The sequence below is a fragment of the Pinus tabuliformis genome, chromosome 3_2 (genome assembly GCF_031772625.1).
Source record: "Pinus tabuliformis cultivar Carrire ecotype Pingquan chromosome 3_2, CPIR1, whole genome shotgun sequence".
Lineage (NCBI taxonomy): Eukaryota > Viridiplantae > Streptophyta > Pinopsida > Pinales > Pinaceae > Pinus > Pinus tabuliformis.
The window spans coordinates 257,435,525-257,461,257 of record NC_142302.1 but is presented as its reverse complement, the minus strand read 5'-3'; the positions used below and the strand labels follow the sequence as shown (position 1 = coordinate 257,461,257).

The window sequence follows — 25,733 nt, the reverse complement described above, 5'->3', positions numbered from 1 at the left end:
GCATCACAAAGTTTCTTGATCTAGAATGATGTGATATTATTATCTTTAAGAAGTACCAGGAGACATTCCATTACTGAAATATAGTCAAATAGAAAACTCTCTAACCTGAACCAGTGAAAGAATTGCGAGAACCTGTCCCACATATGTCGATCAACTCTCTGAGGATCCTGTCACAACCACCAATGCAGCCTAACAAAGGCATTGAAACATCAGTTTACAGACCGACAAAGATTCTGTCACTTTCTAAAAAATGTTAAGTAGCAACCTACCATGCTGAGAGTTCTCCACCAACAAGAAACTTAAATTTTACAGGGAAGCAAACTTTAATTTGCAATCATTAATATCCATTTAACTCAGCAATGCCTTTTCAAAGATCAAATTTCATATACCCTGTAGCCCAAAAAGTCTCAAGTTTCACTTCTGATGGTGCGGCTGTATTCACATAAGGAAAACAGTGTGTAACGTTTTAAGATGATCTTTTATTATGCCTTAAATCTTTGGATTTATTGGATATTTTATATTAGCTTTCTTTTTACAACTGTAATAATGCATATTTGTATCAACCCCAAATTATTTCAACATTTCTGTCCTGTTTACTTTGTCATATACCGAAATAATAACCTATTAATAAATGTCACTAATGTTCACTCTGATCCCATCTCTTCACAAGTGTAAGTTTTCCTAGATATTGTTATTGTAGATGGGTTCGACTGCCTGCAGGAATAAGCACATCTGACTAACTCTTGCCAAGTAACCCTAGGAAAGGAATAGGGGATCCTAAAGATGAATACATAGAGCAGCAAGCCAATGCACCACCAAAACAATGCTAGTGTAAGTAGGAGGAAAGAGGAAAATTTACTAGGAAATTTTTGTTTTTTTTTTTTAATTTATTAATGGAGCGAGATTGTTACAGGCCTGCAGTGTGGTTATCTCAAGTGGCATCAAGGTGCCATTTCTTTGCCACTTGAGATAGCCATGTGGTCCCTCACCCACCTGTATTGATCGGATGTTTGAAGGTGGGCCTCCCGAATCTAAAGGTATGTCTTGTCATTTGGTGATTGAGTATTGGGTTCACTTATCACCTAAGTCACTTGACACGGGGATTAGGGACACGTAGGATTCAAGATTCGTGGTGTCGGATTCGGACACGCTGACCCCCTGGAACAAGACAAGTTATATATTATTTTATTAAAATATATATATATATATTTAAAAAATATACATATATATTAAAAATTAGATATTATCATATTTCTTACACAAATTTTAATTAATGATACAAATTTATTGATTTCAAACATAGATCTTCATCTATAGCTATTAGCATGCATAGTACATACAAAATTCAAATAAATGTCAGTGGTATTGGTCACATAAATGATAAATCTATTAAAAATTTAAATCATGATTCATAATTCATAACTGAAAGACAACTTACAACTACAAGATAGTAAGATAAACACACTGACAACTGTAGTTTTCTCATTAAGTCATCAAATCAAAATGTGTTACATAGATAGTGTTGGTGCAATGCCAATGGCAAATAGAAATAGAAAATATAAAACAACTACAGGTATACAAGCCTCAAGGCATCAATCAGCATCAGAATCAGCATCACTATCCCCATCATCATGGTCCCCACTGCTCTCCTCTACATCCTCCTACTCCGCTGTATCCATAGTCGCCTCTGCATCTACTGGTATGGAGGTTGACCCCTCTAAGGCATCAAATCTAACAGGCTCTAGCACTGGATCATTGAGATCCATGTTGGCCAATGCCAACTCAATAGTGGTGTCCAGACCCATATCATCAGGAACAGTGTTACTTGGGAGCAGGAGCGAAAGCGGGGAGCGGGAGCGAAAACGGGAGGGGGAGCGACATATTCAGAAGCTCTTGGTTTGGTGCTCTTGATTAAATACGAGTTCCATACCCTAATACATGACAAAATGCAATGGAAACATTGCAATCCATCGAATCCTGAATTCCTGAAAAACTGTTAAGCCTGCTGGATTTGGAATGAAATCTAAAATTCTACTTTCTCCATATGAAATCCAATGAGGCCGGAACCACTCTCAAACATCCTGAGTCATTTCATGGTAATGTTAAAAATTTAAGTAAAAGGATGAAAATGAAGATTAAGGAGAATGTCACTTTTACTTTAAGAATTTAACATTACCATGAATAGCATATCAATACTAGGGCCTAGACTTGATCATGAAGTTGCCAAAATGCTTTACTCCTTGCTCCAACAGCACAAATCACTTGCCAACAGCGCAAATCACTTGCCAAATGACAATTTTAATGAGCAAACACGCCCTTTTCATTCCCGAGCCGAGCTTAGCGAGTCCTGGAAACCGGACACGTGTCCTAAAATCACGACACACTTTTGAAAATCGGGACAGGCCCTCAGACACGACGTGTCCTGTGATTTGGACACGAATCCGGACCGAATCGTGTCAGATTCGGGATTTGCAGGGGGGTTAGGACGAATCCAGTGACTTAGCTTATCACAGATACTTGTGGGTATGGATTGATGGGGGGTTTTGGCGGAAAGAGTGGGCTTAGTTTGTGATCTTGTCTCCTTGCTCTCTTTTGGTTGTTACCCTTGGATCTTTGTCCCATGGGATCTCTTTTATTGACCAATTGGTTCTAGGGTGGTACAATTGGGAAACCCCGACTTTGGGTGTGTGGTCCCACTCCTTTACCCACACATACTACTCCCTTTCCACTCCCCCATTCATCTTTTCTCCCACCTAGGGCCACATTTCCATTTTGGGTCCACATAGGGCCAACCTCCCTATCCCCTTGTGCCCACCTTGGGTAAGGCTTAGAATGATGACCCATAGGTTGAAGCAATTAAAAGAAAAAATGAAAAGCATAATTGGCAATATTTAACAGGAAAATGTACCATAAAATGCAAAAGATGGCCGGGACAAAATAATCAACACGTGAGCAAAAGCCAATCCATGGCCATCACCCTAGTTCCATAGGCCCCATATGAGCCTCCTTTATCATTCAGGAACCCATGATTGTCCCAACCCCTAGAGGGCAATGAACCACCCTACCTAAAAGGGGGTAATCACCATTATATCTTACATATCATGCTCTTGTCCTTTGAGCCCCGAGTAGTTAATTAAAGAAATTCATAAAAGGCAATAGGCATATAAAGAAGGGTGGAAAAATCAAGGTCAGGGCACCTCATGTATCACGATTGCTCTCTCCTACACATTATATACCCAGGTGTGGGCTTCCCCTTATCTAGTTACCCCTATGCCCCATTATGTGGCCCAAGATTGCCCCTCTCATTCCATATTCCATTCCAGTTATTTGTCACTTTCCACCCCATTACAGGGATGTACTTTGGACATACTATCCCCTTTAAGGGCTGAAACCACCTAATAAGGTACTTGGCTAACCCGCTTTGGGGCTTGGAGACACTAGCACATGCCAAAGAACACTATAGAAGGGCATGCCATTATGAAGTGCCCACTTTGTTATCCATGGTTTGTAAGCTCATTTACCCGATTATTTTAATGACTGGTTATACTGGAAGCTTAGGGGACACATTGGATCTTATGCAGGATTATGAGTGGCGTCCATTTGGGTTTGGTCTCCCTAAATGGAATCCTAACCCGAGAGCTCTACATTGGCACATGTAGAATGTGGATAGAGAGCCATGGGCCTTCACAACAGCAAACATCACTCCACGGATCTTCATGGATGCTCAAAGACTACTAGCGATCCACTTTTGGGATGATAGTGATATGCCCAGCAAGCCCTCATAAGAGCCCCAAACTCTTGCCAAGTGTCCTATGACTTGTACGATGTCATGGCAACATTCATTCCACCACTTGGACACTTAGAGAGGATATCCAGGCATCTTCGATTCATGTGGAGATCCACGAGGTCATTTATGCGCCCTCAGACCCACTAGGAGCACCACAGGTCTACTACTTGAAGAACAAGGGGCCACCCTCTTGTCCATCATATTTCGAGGAATCTATTCCTCAATATGGAACTTCTGGATATTATTATGCCTTTCGAGGGCCCTACGAGATGTACATATTATTATTTGGTCCCTTGTGAGGCTTATTTTTACACTTGTGACCTAGTTTGGTGGGCTTGTCACCAATACGCATTTTATTTGCACATTATTTTATGTTGACTTGGGGTAGCATTGGATGTGCTCTAGCCACGAAATTGGTGGAGAGATTAAGGCACATGAGATCTCCAATACCCAGAAAGGGTTTGGGTAGATTCTAAACAGTTTGGGAGATATTAAAATAATTAATATTTTTAATGGAGTCCCTAAGTCTAAACTTAGGGAAAATAAAATATTAATGTGTATTAATATAAAACTGTGTTAGAATGGTACAAAAGTCATGGATCAAGTCAGATCTAATCTTAGCCATTGATTAGGGACTTAATCTTGGCCTTTGATTTGTCAACGAGAAAAGTATAAGAGGAGGCTTAAGGGTCACTTGGAGAACGCATTGAGGGAGACCAATCAATTCAATTTCTGGAGCGGGGTTAGGGGAGAAATTGAACCAGTGGTCTGGTGAGCAGTCAGGAGGCAGCAAGTACGGAGTAGAGAGGCGGGATCAGCCACTAGAGATCAACGATGAGGTAAGAGAGGCAAACGCAGGGCTTTTCAGGCAGATGCAAAGGCAGCAGAAGACTGCATAATCACTTGCTGGGCCTGCGTGAGTTACGCAGAGAGGCCCAGGCCCAGGGCTGACACAATCAAGCAGGGGCTGACGCAGAGGGTTTGAGGGCCACGCAGAGGTCAGCCGGGCTGATGCTGGGATTGGGAGAAGTGCTGAAGAATTATTTCTCTCTCTGGGTAAGCCAGTTTGGCACCCTGTTGTACAGAAGAATTGTTGAATAATAAAATCCTCCCTTGCTGCACTGGTTTTCCCACATTGGGTTTTTCTGGGGACTATTGTCCAAAACATCTGTGTCAATGTGTTAATATTTGTGCATATGTTTGTTTCTGTATTATGGTGTGATATTTGCAGCAATATTTATTTTAATGTTTATTGAAGTAATTTCATAAATAACTTATTGTGGAATAAGTAGGAAAAATAAATCAATTGCTGCAGTGATAGAATTTTCACATGGTACTAGAGCAAGTAATCAGAGACAGAAAGAGAAAATCAGTTATGGGTTGAGACTGCGATGCAGAGGCATCTAAGTCAGGGGACTCGCAGGTTTTCAGAAGATTGCACAAGAGAAAGAGATTTCGATTTCTCTATGTTGGCTTCCACGCTGGAAGAAGAAGTGGCGTGTATGACTAGTGCTGCATCATCAGAGGTATGGTATATAGACAGTGGAGCTTTGTGGCATATGACGGGAATCAGGGAGTGTTTCTCAGAATATCGAGAAGAGAAGATGAACTTTTAGATCACCATGGGGAACAAGGCAAAGTGTACTCCAGTAGGGAAGGGCACCATAGTTTTTCAAACAGAATCGGGAGAACGGTTTCATGCTACAAATGTACTGCATGTACTAGGATTGAAGATGAATTTACTTTCCGTGTCGCAACTACAAGGCAAGGGCTATGATGTCTACTTCATCAAGGAGAAGGTATACGTCAAACACCCGAGCTGGAAAAAGAAAGTGCAAATCGGGATCAAAAGTAATCGGTTGTATAGATTGCAACTAGAATCACCAATGACACTAATAGGCAGTCATGGAGACAAGGACTTGAACGAACTATGGCACAGAAGAATGGGTCACTTGCACCATGGAGCTCCGAGAATTCTTAGGAGCACTGTAACAGGAGTTTCAGATCTGAATACGGAACGAGATGATGTATGCAAGAGATGTGTTCTAGGAAAGTATGCCAAGGCAACATTTCTTAGGAGCAAACACAGGGCCAAGAGTGTACTAGGATTGATACACTTTGATATCTATGGACCTATGTCCATCAAAGCTCTCAATGGTGCCGAGTATTTCCTTACCTTCATTGATGACCACTCAAGGAAAACTTGGATTTATTTTCTGAAAACCAAGGATGAGGTTTTCTATCGATTCAAAGAGTTCAATGCTCTAGTGGAGAATTTGACTGGGAAGAAAATAAAAGTTTTGCGCTTAGATAATGGTGCAGAATATGTTGATAAGGACTTCACCGATTTTTGCGTTAAGGAGGGCATCAGAAGAGAGTGGACAACTCCATATAATCCGGAGCAGAATGGGGTAGCAAAAAGAAAAAACAGGACTATTGTAGAAGCAGCTAGGGCCATGACGTATGATCAAGATATGCCAAAATTCCTGTGGGCAGAAGCATGCAACACAGTAGTCTATGTTCAGAACAGGACTCCTCATCGGGTACTGGGCAAGATTACTCCAGAGAAAGTCTTCATAGGGAAAACACCTGAAGTTAGCCATTTCAGGATATTTGGGAGTCTAGCATATTGTCGCATACCCAAAGAAAAGAGGAAGAAGCTGGATCAGACTGCGGAAAAGGGATATCTGGTACGATATAGTGAGAACGCTAAGGCATACAAAATCTATCTTCTAGGGAGCAGGAAGGTAGTAGTACGACGAGATGTAAAGTTCATGGAGGACAAGGCTTTCAGAAGATCTCGTGAGATGCCTTTGAGGAGCAGTCGAAAGGGGAGCTGTTGGTTAAGCCTCTTCAACCAACAAAAGTAAAGAATTCTTCCTCAGGATAGGAAGATTCTTAGGATGAGGAAGAGGAGCAAACAGAAGCACCTACTGGCAGAGGAAGAACTAGCAAGGAACTTCGTCAGATTCTGCGAGATGTAGAGGACTTCATCGATGCGCCAAGAAACAATAAAAGGGAGCGAAAATAACTAGATAGATATTAGGGATTAGTGGCTCAGGATGGAGAGCCTGCCAGTTTCAAGGAGGCAGCTCAACATCAGGTTTGGCTAGATGCGATGATAGAGGAATATAACTCCATAATGGTGAATGATGTCTGGGAGGTGGTGCCAAGACCTCAAGACAAATCAGTGGTAGGTTCAAGATGGATCTACAAGATCAAATACGCTGTAGACGACAGTGTTGAGAAATATAAGGCCAAGTTTGTGGCTAAGGAGTATGCTCAAAAGGAAGGGATTGACTATGAAGAGACCTTCGCCCTGGTAGCCAGGTATACATCTATTAGGACCGTGATATCTCTTGCAGCCCAGATGGGATGGGAGATCCATCAGATGGATGTCAAAACAACATTTCTGAATGGGGTAATAGAAGAAGAGGTATACATTGAAAAACCAAAGGGCTTTGAAACTCATGAGAAGAAGTCTCAGGTATGCAGATTGAAGAAAGCCTTGTATGGGCTAAAACATGTACTGAGAGCATGGTATGGTTGAATAGATGGCTACTTGTAGAAAATGGGGTTTGTCAAGAGTGACGCGGATCCGAATCTCTACTATCTGGTTGTAGAGAACAAGCTGCTAATCTTAGTATTGTATGTGGATGATCTCTTCTTGACAGGATCATCCAGACTCATTGGGGACTACAAGAAGAATCTAGCCATAAAATTCGATATGAAGGATTTGGGATGAATGCACTACTTCCTAAGGTTGGAAGTTTGGCAGCAGAAGGGAGAAATCTTCCTTGGGCAAGGGAGGTATGCTATAGAAATCCTGAAAAGTTTTCGGATGGAGGACTGTAGACTTATGGCTACGCCAATGATCACCAACTGGAAGAAGATTGATGCATCAGAAGACAAGGATGTTGATCCCACCCTATACAGGCAACTCATAGGGTCCTTGATGTATTTGGTCAATACCAGGCCAGACATTTGCTACTCTGTCAACACCCTCAGTCAGTTCATGGTGGAACCGAAGAGGGCACACTGAGTAGTAGCCAAACATGTTTTCAGGTATTTACAGGGAACAGTCGATTATGGACTCTTGTACACCAGGAGTAAGGATATCAGATTGAGTGGATTTATTGACGCAAATTGGGCAGGAAGTTCAGTGGATCGGAAAAGTACCTCTGGGTACTGTTTCAACATTGGATCAGGAATGACCTCCTGGTGTAGTAGGAAACAGAAGTCCGTGGCTCTGAGCTCATCTGAGGTAGAATATATGGCGGCAAGCACAACTTCGTGTGAGGCCATATGGCTTAGAAAACTGCTTGTGAACCTATTCAGAAGGAATATGGAGGCGACTAGGATCATGTGTGATAATCAGAGTTGCATCAAGCTCTCTGAGAATCCAATGTTTCATGATAGGTCGAAGCATATTGATATCCGGTGTCACTTTGTTAGGGACTGTGTCCAACGAGGAGCTGTACAGTTGAGCTACACTCCTACAGGAGAATAGGTGGCAGACATCCTCACCAAGGCCCTTGGAAGGACAAAATTTGACTACTTCAGGGAAAATATGGGGATGGTAAAGAACCCGTTTCAGTAGCAGAAATGGGAGTGATAACTGCAAGGATGCAGAGGGAGTTGCAGTACAGGATGCAGCAGTGCAGAGGATGTTGGGCAGGGAGGCTTAGCATCAGCACAGGGACCGATGCCGGATGATCAGGGTGATACTCAGTGAGGAGTATTACTAGAGCATAGTCCTCGCTAAGAGGGAGTGTTGATTTGGGGTAGCATCGGATGTGCTCTAGCCACGAAAATTGGTGGAGAGACTAAGGCACATGAGATCTCCAATACCCAAAAAGGGTTTGGGCAGATTCTAAACAGTTTGAGAGATATTAAAATAATTAATATTTTTAATGGAGTCCCTAAACTTAGGGAAAATAAAATATTAATGTGTATTAATATAAAACTGTTTTAGAATGGTCCAAAAGTCATGGATCAAGCCAGAACTAATCTTAGCCGTTGATTAGGGACTTAATCTCAGCCGTTGATTTGTCAACGAGAAAAGTATAAGAGGAGGCTTGAGGGTCACTTGCAGAACACACTGAAGGAGACCAGTCAGGAGGCAACAAATACAGAGAAGAGAGGCAAGATCAACCACTGGAGATCAGCGCTGAGGCAGGACAGGCAGATGCAGGGCTTTTTAGGCAGACGCAGAGGCAGCAAAAGACTGCGCAGTCACTTGCTGGGCCTGTGTGAGTGATGTATAGAGGCCCAAGGCTGATGCAGTCAAGCAGGGGCTAACGCAAAGGGTTTGAGAGCCATGCAGAGGTCAGCTGGGCTAATGCTGGGATTGGGAGAAGTGCTGGAGAATTATTTCTCTCTGTGGGTAGGCCAATTTGGCACCCTATTGCATAGAAGAATTGCTGAATAATAAAATCCTCCCTTGCTGCACCAGTTTTCCCACATTGGGTTTTTCTGGGGACTGTTGTCCAAAATATCTGTGTCAATGTGTCAATGCTTTTGCATATGTTTGTTTCTGTGTTACGGTGTGATATCTGCAGCAATATTTATTTTAATGTTTATTGAAGTAATTTCATAAATAACTTATTGTGGAATAAGTAGGAAAAATAAATCAGTTGCTGCAGTGATAGAATTTTCACATTTTATCATTAGGTGCTAATGTAGGCCCATAGCCTAATTCAAACTCATTAGGACACTATATATTGATGTTAGATACATTCATTTGTATCATCACTTGATTTGGGATCTCTCTAATCATAGAGAACTTCACACTTTTTCCTTGGAGGATATTTTCTGGAGATGGATGAATTTTGACGTATGGATTTGGGCTATTTATCTTGTCTTGGAGCTTTGTCTTGTGAACAAAATACTGGTTGGATATACTCTATAACATTGTAAGTGAATTTTGATGTTATTATTCTTGTTGCTGCATACTGCTAAAATTAGGGCTAGTTGTTGCATAATCAAAATGTGGAATTGAGCATGTTTTAGCTAATTTAATGTATGGGCCAATGTTATATGAATGAAATGTCCTAGATATTATTTGTCTCGATAAGCTTGCATCATTTGCTTTGAAGTATAAATGCTTGAAGGTCACTTTTCTTTTCTTTCCCTCAACATCAGATGAAGTTGACTTTTTGGGCCTCCTTGATCAAGAAACCCAGTTCTTACTCATCATCATCCTTGACTCCATATCCCCAACCGAATTAGGCATTGGTCCCTTAAAGGGGTGATCATTTTAACCTTCTTTTTACCATTTCCCCCTTTTTTCCCAGGTCTAGCCCCATTAGGTCACTTAGGGCATCAATTTCCCGGGAATTGACCCAAGGAAAAACTTCGATCTCCTATAGGCTACTGCGCTAGTGCGTCCCCTCCCTCTCCTCCAAATTTGAGGCAATTCTAACAGTGGAACCTCTAGGAATCCCAAGCCCTATTTCTACGATCGAGTTTTGCCCATGCATCCCCAAGGCTAGACCTCAATAGGATCAATTCAACCTTTTGAAGTAAATATTCTTGTTTGGTCCTTTGCCCTCACCTTGTCCTGGATGGGAACATCATTGGTTGTTGCATTCCATCCCCGAACCTGGGCTGGGTCCACTTGGACCCATGTGGTCCCACTTCTCAATAAATATTATTTGTCAAGGACGATTTGGGAATCCAAGTTTCCTAAGGATTATAGGGATTGAGAACCTTGTTTATAAGCCTATGCTTCCTCCCTCAACCTTCCAATCCTCACCCCTTACCCCTGGTGGCCCAAGTCCCTTGTTTAAAGAGGAAGCAAGTTCCATTCTTCACTCCATCCTTGGGAAAGGGTTTTTAGGGTCACTTCTCACCTATCCATTGACATATACTTTACAAGTGATCCCTACATTACCGGGACTCCTCCCATCGGTGAAAGTCTGTAAAGAGCAAAGAGACTTAGTTGTGGTGACAGTGGGCTAAGCCTCCACCGTTGCCCTTAACCTAGCAATTGCTGTCTTAGGAACTCCTTTAGGTCCCCTGCTAGTTTGAGTGGTAACATTTTTGGCACCGTTGTTGGGGACCGAAACGCGTGTTTTGTTTTCCATACGACATATTGACATATCATTATTGGCGACTTGATTGGAAGAACGAAGCCCTAGTTCTTCATTCAACTTCAAAGTTAATGCTTGTAGGGTGAAGCAAGCATCTGTTAAGGCACCGACATTCACCCTGGAGACTCTGTTTTTGCAAAATCATATTAAATGGACTATCACGAGGAGTAGGTTTTCCCCTTTCTCCCTATGAAAACCTTAATACTGAAGAAGTACTAGAGAGCCCAAAAATCAAAGCATGGATCAAAGGTCGGATGCCTAAGTTCAAAGGGATTCCCAACCAAGATCCCAATGGACATCTTGATGACTTCTTTTGAGGTTTAGCCCCACTACGGATTGCTAATGAAAACAACATTATGAGATTATTAGCCTTATCAATTGAAAGTCAGGTTAAAGATTGGTATAATACCCTCCCTCATGAGATTACCACTGATTATGATGAATTTGAAGGTATTTTTCCTGAAAGATGGGGTGGCATCCCTCATGAAGAGTGGGAGGATCTCAGGGAAGCCTCTATGGAAAAGCTACACAATGAAAGGAGTATTCTTGAAAGGGATCTTGGTAAAAGTGAGGAACATGTCTCAATTTCCCCTTTAATTTCTAAAGAGAACCCTCCTCCTGTTACATGTGATAAAGCCCCAAAGGAAGATCTCGTTAAAGAGCTTGGAGATAGCTTTGATGATCTGGGTGATGAGTCTTCATTGGGTCCACATGATTCTATGAACAAATATTTTGGGGAAGATGAGGCTATGGAAAATGAAGATGAAACCAATGTTACCTTTCTCAAGGATATCACTCCTGATGACTCACCTTTTGAAACCCTTGAGGAAGGTGATCCCATGGGCTCCTTGGAAAATGGCATTGAAGATTATTTCCACATTGAAAAGGAGAAATGGGAAATTGTTGGTCGTCATTTTGATTGTTCTCCAATTTATGACACCGACAAGGAGGATGAGGATGAGATTGGTCTCCCCTTCCCCTCAGACACTTATGATGACATAACTATTGATACCCTTGGGAAGTAAAATTATTATTTTCCCTTGCAAAAGAAGGACAATATTTGATGGAAGTGATTGATTCTCCTTTTAATGAAAGCCCAATCTTTGATGCTTATAATGAGGAAAGCAGCGACGCTCTCCCCTGCCCACCTTGTGATTATATATTTAAATCACTTGAGGCTTTAGGTTGTGGGGAAGAAAAACTCGGTGAATATGACACTTCACCCTCCCCTTTGCCTCTCCCTCTTGTTCATCACCTTGAGTCTTCATCAACTAAGTCCCTTATTGCTTTTGGTATCACCTCGATTGACCATGCCCCTTTTCCCTTTTCTGAATATGGTGTCGAGAAGGAACCCTTCATTGGACATACTTTATCCCCTTTGACCCATCCTTAGGATTATGATCCCTCCATGACCTCCCCTCCCCGCTGTGACCATCACATTCAAAGACCTATTTGTTGCATTCCTTCTTTCCCTCACCCTTCGTTCCCCTCTCATCACAACCATGTGACATCCTCAAAGCATGATATTACACGCAGTGACTGTGATGAGGAGTTCTCGAGCATAATCATTCATTCCTTCATTTTGTACCTAGAAGGAAAGCCTTGGACCTCTAGAATGACCAGTTTTTTCTCTCCAAGGACCTCCCTCTACCTTGAATGGAGATCATGTTTTCCCGCCTCCCACCCGCCTCATCCGCCGTATGACTATGTCCACATTCGATTTGGGGGTTGCTACATGAGTAATCATAATGGCAGGCATATGTATATCGATGTGATGATATGTTGGTTGCATTGGCTTTATGATTACACTTAGTATTAGCATTACTATATGCATGTTAGGATATGATGCATTGCATGATGATTTTGGCATTAGAACTAACCGCATATAATGTTTCTCATGATAAATTAGATTGAAAAAAAAAAGAAAAAATGCATATTTTATTGGTTTATGAGCTAACATTAAGCATGGGTGATCATCAAACACCTTGAAAAACATGCTACCCTGTGGCTTTGATATTTGACATGTGCAGATAACAGGTCTACATTGATCAAGAGATTACTAGAGTTTTCGCGACCTCTCGTTCGAGTAGCCTCGTTCACTTCTTCGAGAGATCACGTCCCAGTTGGAGCCAAATGTTACCCACCACTTTGTGGGTGATATCCCAAGGTGAAATTTTTCTCCATGATAAGCTTCAACCAGTAGCCAACAACCACTTGATGCCTCCTACTAGCTCGTTGTGCCATTTCTCTGCCACCTGAGCCAGCCATGTGGTCTCTCACCTATCTGTATTGATCGTATGTTTGAAGGTGGGCCTCCGGAATCTAAAGGTATGTCTTGTCATTTGGTGATTGAGTATTGGGTTTACTTATCATGGATACTTATGGGTATGGGTTGATGGGGGGATTTGGCGGAAAGAGAGGGCTCAGTTTGTGATTTTATCCCCTTAATCTCTTTTGGTTGTTACCCTTGGATTCTAGCCCCATGGGATCTCCTTTATTGACTATTTGGTTCTAGGGTGGTACTAGTTGGGAAACCCCAACTTTGGTGCATGGTCCCGCTCCTTTACCCGCACTATTACTCCCTTTCCACTCACTATACCCCCATTCATCTTTTCTCCCACCGAGGTCCACATTTCTATTTTGGGTCCACATAGGGCCAACCTCCCTATCCCTTGGCCCCCACCTTGGGTTAGACCTAGAATGATGCCCTGGAGGTTGAAGCAATTAAAAAAAAAAATGAAAAGCATAATTGGCCACATTTAGCAGGAAATTGTACCACAAAATGCAAAAGATGGTTGGGACAAAATAATTAGCACATGGGAAAAAGCCAATGCATGAGCTCTACCCCAATCCATGGCCATCACCCTGGTTCCATAGGCCCTATATGAGCCTCCTTTATCATTTAGGAATCCATGATTGTCCCAACCCAAGGAGGGCAATACCTAAAAGGGGGTAATCGTCACTATATCTTACATATCATACTCTTGTCCTTTGATTAAAGAAATTCATAAAAGGCAAAAGGCATATAAAGAAGGGTGGAAAAATCAAGGCTAAGGCACCTCATGTACTATGATTGCTCCCTCCTACACATTATATACCCAAGTGTGGGCTTCCCCTTATCTAGCTATCCCTATGGCCCACTATGTGGCCCAAGATTGCCCCTCATTCCCTACTCCATTCCACTTACCTGTCACTTGCCACCCCCATTAGAGGGAAGTACCTTGGACATACTATCCCCTTTAAGGTCTAAAACCACCTAATAAGGTACTTGGCTTACCCCCTTTGGAGCTTCGAGACACTAGCACATGTCAACGCCCACTACGAAAGGGCATACCATTATGAAGTGCCAATTTTGTTATCCATGATTTGTAAGCTCATTTACCTGATTATTTTAATGACTAGTTGTACTAGAAGCCTAAGGGACACATGGGATCTTATGCAGGATTACAGGTGGTTTCCATTTGGATTTGGTCTCCCTATATGGGATCCTAACCACAGAGGTATACATTAGCATATGCAAGATGTGGATAGAGAGTCATGGGCCTCCACAACAACAAACATCACTCTACGGATCTTCATGGATGCTCAGAGACTACTAGCGATCCACTTTTGGGATGATGGTGATATGCTTGGTACATTATGCCCAACAGGCCCCCACAGGAGCCCCACAATCTTGGCAGGTGTCCCAAGACTTGTATGATGTCATGGCAGCATTCATTCCACCACTTGGACCATAGCAAAGGATGTACAAGCATCTTCAATTCATATGGAGACCCACAGGGTCATTTATGTTCCCTCAGACCCACTAGAAGCACCGCAACTCTACTACTTGGAGAACAAGGGGCCGCCCTCTTGTCCATCATATTCCAAGGAATTTATTCCTCAATATGGAACTTCTGGATATTATTATGCCTTGGAGGGCCCTACGACATGTACATATGATTATTTGGCCCCTTGTGAGGCTTATTTTTACACTTGTGACCTAGTTTAGTGGGCTTGTCACCAATAGGGGTTTTATTTGCACATTATTTTATCATTAGGGGCTAATGTAGGCCCATAGGATAATTCAAACTCATTAGAGGCTATATATTGATGTTAGATACATTCATTTGTATCATCACTTGATTTCGGATCTCTCTAATCATAGATAACTTCACACTTTTTCCTTGGAGGATATTTTTTGGAGATGGATGAATTTTGATGTATGGATTTGGGTTATTTATCTTATCTTGGAGCTTTTTCTTGTGAATGAAATGCTGGTTGGATATACTCTATAACATTGTAAGTGAATTTTGATGTTATTATTCTTGTTGCTGCATACTGCGAAAATTAGGGCTAGTTGCTACATAATCGAAATGTGGAATTGAGCATGTTTTAGCTAATTTAATGTATGGGCAATTGTTATATGAATGAAATGGCCTAGAGATTATCTGTCTCGATAAGCTTGCATCATTTTCTTTTAACTATAAATGCTTGAAGGTCACTTTTCTTTTATTTCCCTCAACATCAGATGAAGTTCACTTTCTGGGCCTCCTTGATCAAGAAACCAAGTTCTTACTCATCACCATCCTTGACTCCATATCCCCAAGTGAATTAGGCACTGGTCCCTTAAAGGGGTGATCATTTTAACCTTCTTTTTACCATTTTCCCCTTTTTCCCCAGGTCTAGCCCCATTAGGTCACCTAGGGCATCAATTTCTCGAGAATTGACCCAAGGAAAAACTCTGATCTCCTATAGGCTACTATGTTGGTGGGTTCCCTCCCTCTCCTCCAAATTTGAGGCAATTCTAACAGTGGAATCTCCGGGAATCCCAAGCCTTAGCTCCAGGATCAAACTTTTCCCAGGCATCCCCAAGGCTAGACTTCAATAAGACCAACTCAACCTTTTTTAGTAAATATCCTTCTTTTGTCCTTTCCCCTCACCTTGTCCAAGATGGGAACATCAGCGGTTGCTGCATTCCATCCCCCAACCCGGGTTGGGTCCACTTGGCCCCGTGTGGTCCCACTTCTCAATATATATTATTTGTTAAGGACCATTTGGGAATCCAAGTTTCCCAAGGATTATAGGGATTGTGAACCTTGTTTATAAGCCTATCCTTTCACCCTCAACCCTCCAATCCTCACCCCTTACCCCTAGTGGACCAAGTCCCTTGCTTAAAGAGAAAGCAAGTTCCATTCTTCACTCCATCCTTGGGAAAGGGTTTTTAGGGTCACTTCTCACCTATCCATTGACATATACTTTACAAGTGATCCATACACTACCGAGACTCCTCCCATCGTTGAAAGTCTTTAAAGAGAAGGGAGACTTAACTGTGGTGATAGTGGGCTAAGCCTCCACCATTGCCCTTAACCTAGCAGTTGCCCTCTTAGGAACCCCTTTAGGTCCCCTACTGGTTTGAGTGGTAACATCTCCTAAACTCCAAATGGGGTTAACCAATGATCCTATTACGTGGTTTCTACTTCTAAAGGGGATCATATGTTCAAGGTACACAATTCAAAAGGTGGTGGCATGTGACAGATGGGTGAATGAAGTGGGGAATGAGAAGGGGCAACCTTGGGTCACATGCTAGGGTATAAGGGTAGCTAATAAGAAGGGGGCCCACACCTGGGTTTATAATGTATAGGAGGGAGATATCGTAGTACATGAGGTCCCTCAGCCTTGATTTTTCCACCCTTCTTTATATGTCTTTTACCCTTTTATGATTTTCTTTGATTCACTGCTTGGGGCTCAAGGGGTAAAAGCATGATGTATAAGATATAGCAATGACTACCCCCTTTTAAGGTGGGGTGGTTCATTGCCCACCAGGGGTTGGAACAACCATGTGTTCCTATATGATGAAGGAGGCTCATAGAACCTATAGGAACCAGGGTGATGGCCATGGTGATAGGGTAGAGCTCATGTATTAGCTTTTAACCACGTGCTAAATGTGTTGTCCCGGAAATGTTTTGCAGTTTGTGGTACATTTTCCTGTTGAATGTGGCCAAATATGCTTTTATCTTTCTTTCTAGCCGCATCAACCTTCGGGCTTCATTCCAGGCCATGGTGCAAGGTGTGGGCAAGGGAAAGGGGCAAGCTAACCCTATGTGGACCCAGGTTAGAGAAATGATGAATGGGGTAATAATGAGTGGAAAGAGGGTAATATAAGTAGATAGGGGAGCGGGATCACGCAACCAAAATTAGGGTTTCCCATGAAATACCATCCCTAAAGCCAAATGGTCAATAAAAGAGATCCCACGGGATTAGGATGCAAGGTTAATATCCAAAAGGGGGCTAGGGGACAAGGGCATAGACCTAACCCATTCTTTTCGCCAAATCCCCCCATTAATCCATGCCCAGAAGTGTCCATGATAAACAAACTACAATACGCAATTACCAAATTACAAGGCATACCTTTAGGTTCGAGAGGCCCACCTTCAAACATACGATCATGGCAGATGGGTGAGAATCTACATGGTTGGCTTAGGTGGTGGAGAAAAGGCATAATGAGCTAGCTAGTGGCTACAAGGGGCTTTGGTTTTCCGCTGAAGACCATCTTGGAGAAATTTTTTCTCCTAGGCATATCACCCACAAAATGGTGGGTAACATCTGGCTACAACTGGGATGTGATCACTTGAAGAAGTGGACAAAGTTACATGAATGGGAGGTCACGAGAACTCCAACAATCTCTCGGTTACCGTAGACCTATAACCTGCAATATAATATATGGAAAAACAAGGGAAGCATGCTTTTGCGGCGTCTCATGAACACACATGCTATATTTTAGGCCATAAAATCAACAAAAAATAAAATATGCAAATTAATTTAGATGCATCTTAATCTACCATGAGAAATATCATATGATGTTAGTTATAATGAGAAAATGAGCATGCAATGCATCCTATCCTAACATGCATGTAGTAAGGCTAATACTAAGTGTAATCATAAAGCCAGTGCAACCAACATATCATCAAGTCAATATAAATATGTTTGCTTATATGATTACTCATGCAACAAATCCCAAAGCGAATGCAACCCCAAACACATGGAGGATGTTGTGGGCGGAAGGTGGGAAAACATGATGCCCACACATGGATGATTATGTGAGAAGAGCTAAGAACAGGATGTAATTTAGTCCGTGAGATCTTCTCTTGCAACCAAAATATAGAGATGTCAACAATTGTGATTATAAACTTTTGATTGATGGCAATCTCTAGCATATCACTTCCACCATTGTACTTATAATTTACGTCATGGCTTATGGCCTTCATTGGGTTATGATTAGTGGGAAAGCGAGGCCGACGAGATGGAGAGACATAAGTGGGTTGCACATGATGATTACACTACAGAGGGTGACTATGCAGTGATCAAAACCATAAGGGTGCGTCCAAGGAGGAAAAGTATAATCAATGAAGGGCTTCTCCTTGATACTATATTCAGGAGGGGGGAAGGGCTCATAGTTACTTGAGATCATATGACCAGGGGTGAGGGAATCACTTGATGAAGACTCAAGATGATGACCAATAATAAAAAGAGAGAAAGAAATATTGTATTCAATGGGTTGTGCTTTCCCAAAGTCATAATCTAAAAGCTTAAGTGATTTGAACATAGAACCATACTTAGGAGAAGTGGGAGCCTTATCAATTTCCTTAGTATCAAAGATTGGGTCTCTCCTAAAAGGAAAATTGATCACTTCCAACTGCCTCTCTTTGTGCAAAGGAAGACTCTACTTCCCAAGAGTATCGAAGGGTATGTCATCATAAATAGTACCTAAGGGAAAGGGAAGACCAATCTCATCCTCATCCTCCTTGTCAGTATTGTAAATGGGAGCACAATCAAATTGAGGACCAACAATTTCTCATTTCTCCTTTTCAATGTAGAAATAATCTTCAATGTCATCTTTCAAGGGGCCAATGGGATCATCTCTCTCAAGGTTTTCAAAAGAGGATTCATCAGGAGTAATATCCTTGAGAAAGGTGGGGCTGGTCTCAATATCACTTTCCATAAATTCATCATTTCCAACACATGTGTCCTTAGAATCATCATTTTCATCATGTGGACCCAAGGAGGACTCGTCTTCTTGCTCATTACCTAGACTCTTAATGTCTTGATGATGCTCAATGAAGGCTTCCTCTTGGATCCTTAATGCAAGGTGTACTAGAAAATGTCTAAGAAAGCCATCAACGAACTCTTCAATAGATGAGATGCTCCTAGGTTCATGATCATGCAACCATGAGTTATGACCACCTAGAGATCCCATAAACAATAACATAAGGACATCTTGGTGGACAACCTTCTCTCTTGAAGTATATGCATTAAATCTTTCTATGTGGCCAATTGTGGAGAGTGGATCACCATCAAAAACGGGCACCCCATGTACCATCCTTCCCGCGACATGATTAGGATGCCCAAGGATGCTAGCAAAGTCAAAGGCGAGAAATTTATCAAAGAATGACAACCTATTTGAGGTATACATGAAAAATATGTAGGAGTCACCAGGGTGAAATTAAATATGCCCAAAAAAATGCTTGCTTCACCCTACAAGCGTCGACCTTAAAGTTCAATGAAGAACTAGGGCTTTGTTCTTCCAATGGAGTTGCCAATTTTGATATGTAAATGTGTCTTATGGGGAACAAAACACACGTTTTGTCTCCCCAGCAACGACACCAAAATGTTACCGCTCAAACTAGCAGGGGACCTAAAGGAGATCCCTAAAGGGAAAATGCTAGACCAAGGGCAACAAATGGAGACTCAGCCCACTGTTACCTCAGCTAAGGTTCCCTTCTATTTACGGACTTTCACCGATGGGAGGAGACTCGGTATATTATGGAGTCACCAATGAAAGATAAGTCAATGAAAGGATGTGGAGTGACACAAATAATCCTTTTCTCGAAAGAGTTAGAAGGATAGAGCTTGCTTTCTTTCTAAGCAAGGTACAATGTCTTCTAGGAGAAGGAAGGCAAGATTTGAGGGTTAGGTTTATGGGATATGACTTGTGAAGGAGTCCAATCCCTAAAATCCTTGTTGAAATTGGTATCCTGTATGGTTCTTAGAGAATTGTCTTTTTTAGGAAGGAGACCACATGGGACCAAGTGGACCCAATGCAGGTCAAGAGGAAGGATTTTAGCAACCAATGGTGTCCTTAGCCTAGACAAGGTAGGGGAAAGGATCAAAGAAAGAATATTCACTGATAGTTGCTGAATTGATCAAATAAGGTACTACCCTTTGAGGATGCTAGGTAAAAGTTTGATCTCAGAGCTAGGCTTGGATTTTCCCACAACTCGACCATTTGAATGGCCTCAAAGTTGGAGGAGGTCTTGAGGAAACAACAACACAACAGGTGCTAGGAGATCGAACTTTTTGGAGGGCTAGTTCATCCGGAAAATGATGCCCTGGGTGACCCAACTTGGCTAGACCCATGAAAAGGTGAAAGAAGTTTGTTTAAGGTGACCACCTCTTGGTAGATTAGTGCCTTAGTCTTGGGAAAATGGAGTCTATGATGAATATGAGTGAGGATCTTTGGTTCTTGATCAAGGAGGCCTCAAGATCACTTTGCTAGCAATCTAGATCAAAGAGAAGCAACTATTGTAGCTTTTATACTTTGATGTGAAAAAGGTGATGGCTTATCAAGATAAATTCTTTGAGACAAAATTCCACAATTCAAGCAGTAAATGCATGCAACAATTAGCCCTAAAAATAGCGAAAATCCCAGTCCAATGTATATGACAAAGTAAAAAAGAATAATATTAAAAGCATGTACTTGCATGTAATAGAGTATATCCAACCATCAACAATTTGACAATAGAGAAGTTCCAAGACAATATAAACCAAATCCACACAGCAAAATTCATCCATAAAGCTCCAATTCATCCACTAAGAAAAAATGCGAAATTCTCAAGAGAGAGAAAAGATCCAATCCGAAGGATGATGAGAAAATGAACTCATCTCAATTGTATTTATACACAAATTAGGAGTTCGAATTAGCCTCTTTGGTCTACATAAGCCCCAAAAATAAAATAATGTTCTAATAATTCAACATTTGGTGAAAAGCCCACCAAGCTAGCTCATAAATGAAAGTGTAAGCTTCTCAAGAGGTCAAATAATAATCTATGCATGTCATAGGCCCTCTAAGAGGCCTAATGAGGTCCATGGATACCATAATGAAGAATAGGACCCTCAAAAGCAGTGAGCAAGGGGTTAGCCCCTTGTAATAACCGTGGTGCTCCAAATGACGTGGGGGCACACAAGTGTCTACATGGGTCTCCAAACAAATCAAAGATGCCTGTAGATTGTCTACAAGGACTAGGATGATGGTGTAGGTGATGCCACATCATCGAGCAAGTCTTGGATCATCTGCCAAGTGTATGGTGCAAATCTGGGGCCAGTGGGGCATGATGGATCAGGAGCATCTTCCTCATCCAATAAGTGAACCACGAGCAATCTCTGAATGGATGTCAGGATCTATGGAGTGTTATTTGCTATTGTGGAGGCCCATTGTTCTCAACGCACACCCTACATGTGCCAATGTAGCCCTCTAGAGGATTAGGACCCCATATAAGGAGACCAAACCCAAGATGGAGACCATCTGCAATCCTGCATAAGATCCACTGTGTTCCCTAGCCTTCAAGTACAACAAGTCATTAGAGAAATTGGGTAAATGAGCTTACCAATCATGGACCACATGTGGGGACTTCATAATGGCTTGCCTTTCCATAATGGGCTTCGAAATGTCCCAATCTCTCATAAACTCCAAATGGGGTTAACCAATGATCTTATTAGGTGGTTTCTACTTCTAAAAGGGATAATATGTTCAAGATACACCCTTCAAAAGGTGGTGGCATATGACAGATGGGTGTATGAAGTTGGGAATGAGAAGGGGCAGCCCTAGGTCACATGTTGGGGTATAAGGGTAGCTAATAAGAGGGGAGCCCAACCTGGATTTATAATGTATAGGAGGGAGCAATCGTGGTACATGAGGTGCCTTGGCTTTGATTTTTCCTCCCTTCTTTATATGTCTTTTGGCCTTTCATGATTTTCTTTGATTAATTACTCGGGGCTCAAGGGGTTAGAGTATGATGTATAAGATATAGCAGTGACTACCCCCTTTTACGGTTGGGCAGCTCATTGCCCACCAAGGGTTGGAAGTCGAGACAACCATGGGTTCCTATATGATGGAGCTGCCCACCAAGGGTTGGAAGTCGGGACAACCATGGGTTCCTATATGATGGGGGCTCATAGAATCTGTAGGAACCAGGGTGATGACCATGAAGATTCAATAGAACTCATGTATTGGCTCTTTTCCATGTGCTAAATGTGTTTGTCCCGAACATCTTTTGCATTTTGTGGTACATTTTCCTATTGAATGTGGCCAAATATGCTTTTATCTTTCTTTCTAGCTGCATCAACCTTCGAGCTTCATTCCAGGCCATGACCCAAGGTGTGGGCAAGGGAAAGGGGCAAGCTAACCCTATGTGGACCCAGTGGAGGAATGTGGACCTAGGTGGGAGAAATGATGAATGGGGTAATAATGAGTGGAAAGAGGGTAATATAAGCAGATAGGGGAGCGGGACCACGCAACCAAAGTTTCCCATGAAATACCATCCCTAAAGCCAAATGGTCAATAAAAGAGATTCCATGGGATTAGGATGCAAAGTTAATATCCAAAAGGGGGCTAGGGGACAAGGGCATAGACCTAACCCATTCTTTCTGCCAAAACACCCCATTAATCAATGCCCATAAGTGTACATGATAAGCAAACTACAATACTCAATTACCAAATGACAAGGCATACCTTTAGGTTCGGGAGGCCCACCTTCAAACATACAATCATGGCAGATGGGCAAAGGACCACATCGTTGGCTCAGGGGGCAGAGAAAAGACATAATGAGCTAGCTGGTGGCTGCAAGGGGCTGGTGGCTGAGGACCATCTTGGAGAAAAAATTTCTCCTAGGGATATCACCCACAAAATGGTGGGTAACATAGCCTAAAGCCCCAAAGCTATGGTGAAATTTATTGTCGAATTATTAGGTGTGTCCGAGTGTTTTTTTTGTCGAGTCTGATGTAAAAGTGGTTTGGGAATAATTTAAGCTAATTGGCTAAATTATTTTATTACAAATCACTTGGTTTATTAGATCATAAATAAACGGGTTTTGTGCCTTGAGGATCTAAGACGAATGTGTATTCCCCTTTTGAGTCTTGTAAATGAAAAATCATATGTATCAGAGGGTTGGAAAATAATTAATCCCCTTATGTGTAAATTAATTAATTTTTTTGGAAAAATAAAATTAAATCCTAAGCCAGAAAATTAATTAATTAAAGTCAAGTTAAATTTCCTTAGGAAAAGAATTTTTTCAAATGGAAAAATTCGTGGATCTTAAAACAGTGAATTTTTAAAGATCCTCCACCAAGGGAATATTGTATTTTTCAAGAAAATTTGGACCCTTGGACCTTGGTGGTTAAGTCAAAGTCAAATTTTTGAAGAAATTAGCTCAAAATAATTATTTTTCCATTTGGAGGATTTATCTATAAATTAGAGAGTCAGTTGAGTCTCTAGTCATCTTCATCTTTGGCTAGAAAATTTCTGCTGAAGCAACTTTGTAACTATTGTGCCGCTAGGAACTATTGTTTCAATCATAATAAAGACTTTGTTTAATGTTCCAAACTTAGACAAACAGTGATATACAAAAGAAAATTTGATTTATGCACGGGAAAAATTAAACAGTCAACAAATACTTAATACACAACAAAAATGAGAACCAACTAAGCCATTTTATTTATGAATGGAGCAAGTACAATAGTGTGGGAAAAGCACCCGAGCTTGCCTTAATGGCAAGCTAGATAGAACCCAGGTGTCAACAGTAATCCCAAATGCTAGAAAGCAATTGCTCCTCTAAAGCTCTGCGCTGTCTCCCAGTAATGACAACTACTGGGTAGAAAGGAGCTGCAAGAAACCTTGCGTCTGGTGCTCAGAAAACGATGAAACTTCAACCACAAGCTCCTTGGCCAAAACCCACAAACATCCAGAAAGGGTTTGGCCTGAACCCAACCACCCAAATTCAACCTCCTCTATGGCCTACGCCCCCCAAACAGATCCAGAAATACGGCCTGCAAGAAATGGCCACAAATTCTTCCTTCAAGCTCTAGAAAGGGAGCAAGCTTCACCCCGAATAACTCCCCAACCTCCACGACAAAGGTCAGCCTCAAGGGCTGATACTCTACCCACCAAATGAGCTCCCAAACACTGCCTTTGCGCCAGCCCAAGTACTACGAAAGTCACACTGCCAAGCCTGAAGCTCAATCAACTCCCAAACTCCCCCAAAGGCTGACAATCCTCCTTAGCCTCTCCTTCGGAAAATCTCATAGCAAAACTCAACTGCTCAGCTCCACAAACAACTAGACCTCCTCTCTGACTGCGCCCTCCAGAAATATGCACCACTGGGAAGGAAATGTTACTGCTAGAAATCACAATGTGAATCTCCTCCTGAAGAAATGAAGGATACCTTCCTAGGTTGGCACTCGAAGTCCCCAAAGAAAGGGTGAGCTCTTCACCTGAAGAACTCGTGCTAAACAACTAGTGACTCAGCTAAACAGCTCGAGCAACCAAGAGAAATCGATATACACTCATGAATGAATAAGTAGAGAAGAGTTGCCCTCCTTATATAGTTTTTGTGGGGAAATTTTTCCCTCCATTTCGTCCTCCATCGTGGGCCCCACTTAACCAACACCATGCAAAAGTTATCCCCCTCCATACATATCAAACTAGGGAGTGCGTAATTCCCTAGTGAGGGTGGCCCCCATGTGTAACTTAACTACAAAACAAAACATCTTCTCCTAGTCTAATCTCCTAATAGCATTGAATGGGGTCCACTAACTCCAAAATTGGCCCCATAATACAAAATTAAATCTTGTCCCAAAATGATTTAGGAAGGGACATGACAGTCCACCCCTCCAAAATGTTGCTTGTCCCTAAGCAACTTCAATGCTGGATGCTCCAGAATGTGCTCTCCCTCCCAAGTGGCGTCCTCATCTGGTAGATTTTTCCATCGCACCAAATATTCTCTGATTATCCTGCTTTTGAGCTTCCTCTCTCTGGTTTCCAAGATGGCTTCTGGCTCTAAGATCAAATGCCCCTCATCATCAAGCAGAGGCAACTCCATGACTGTTGTAACTTGCTGCCCCAACACCCTCTTGAGGCATGACACATGAAAGATGATATGAATCCTACTCCCTGGTGGTAGCTCCAACTCTCCTGCTCACTCTGTACGATCCAAAGAATCTTGGCTGCAACTTCTCGACCCCCTTTTGCTTGAGTGTGGACTGTTGGTACGGCTGCAATCGAAAGGTAGACCAAGTCACCCTCCTCAAAATGTCTCTCTACTCGATGCCGATCAACATACATCTTTTGCTGGTTCTGGGCTGCTTGTAAGTTATCCTTAAGAGCCTTGAGGATATCTTGGCTCTCTAGGATCCAATCCTTGGCCTTTGGGGCCCTGTTGTCTCCAAAAATAATATCAACAAAAGATAACGCATCATAACCATATAAAGCACAGAAAGGAGTCATACCAATGGACATATGATGGGTGGTGTTGTAAAAATACTCTCCCAAGTGCAACCATCAGATCCAAGCCCTCTGCTGCCTTGTCACATAATTCCTGAGATAGCCCTCTAACCACCGGTTCACTCTCTCTGTCTAACCATTCGTCTGCAGATGATAGCTGGTGCTCTGGGAGAGCTCAGTGTCGACTAGTCTGAAGAGTTTAGGCCAAAATCCTGCCATCGATCGGTTATCCCCGTCACTGACTATAGTCTTAGGGAGTCCGTGCAGACGAAAGACCTCCCTGAAGAACAACTCTACCACCTGTGAGGCTGAATATTGT

General features: G+C 42.1%; 1 protein-coding gene across 1 annotated transcript in view; it reads right to left on the bottom strand.

Moving 5' to 3' along the window:
- The window catches only part of TOP3A (topoisomerase 3alpha), a 493,378-nt gene that overhangs the window by 1,335 nt on the left and 466,310 nt on the right, over positions 1-25,733 (bottom strand). The window contains exon 21 of the mRNA XM_089416209.1: positions 106-189. Within this exon, the coding sequence (XP_089272335.1) occupies positions 106-189 (84 nt within the window). The remainder of the gene's footprint in view (positions 1-105; positions 190-25,733) is intronic.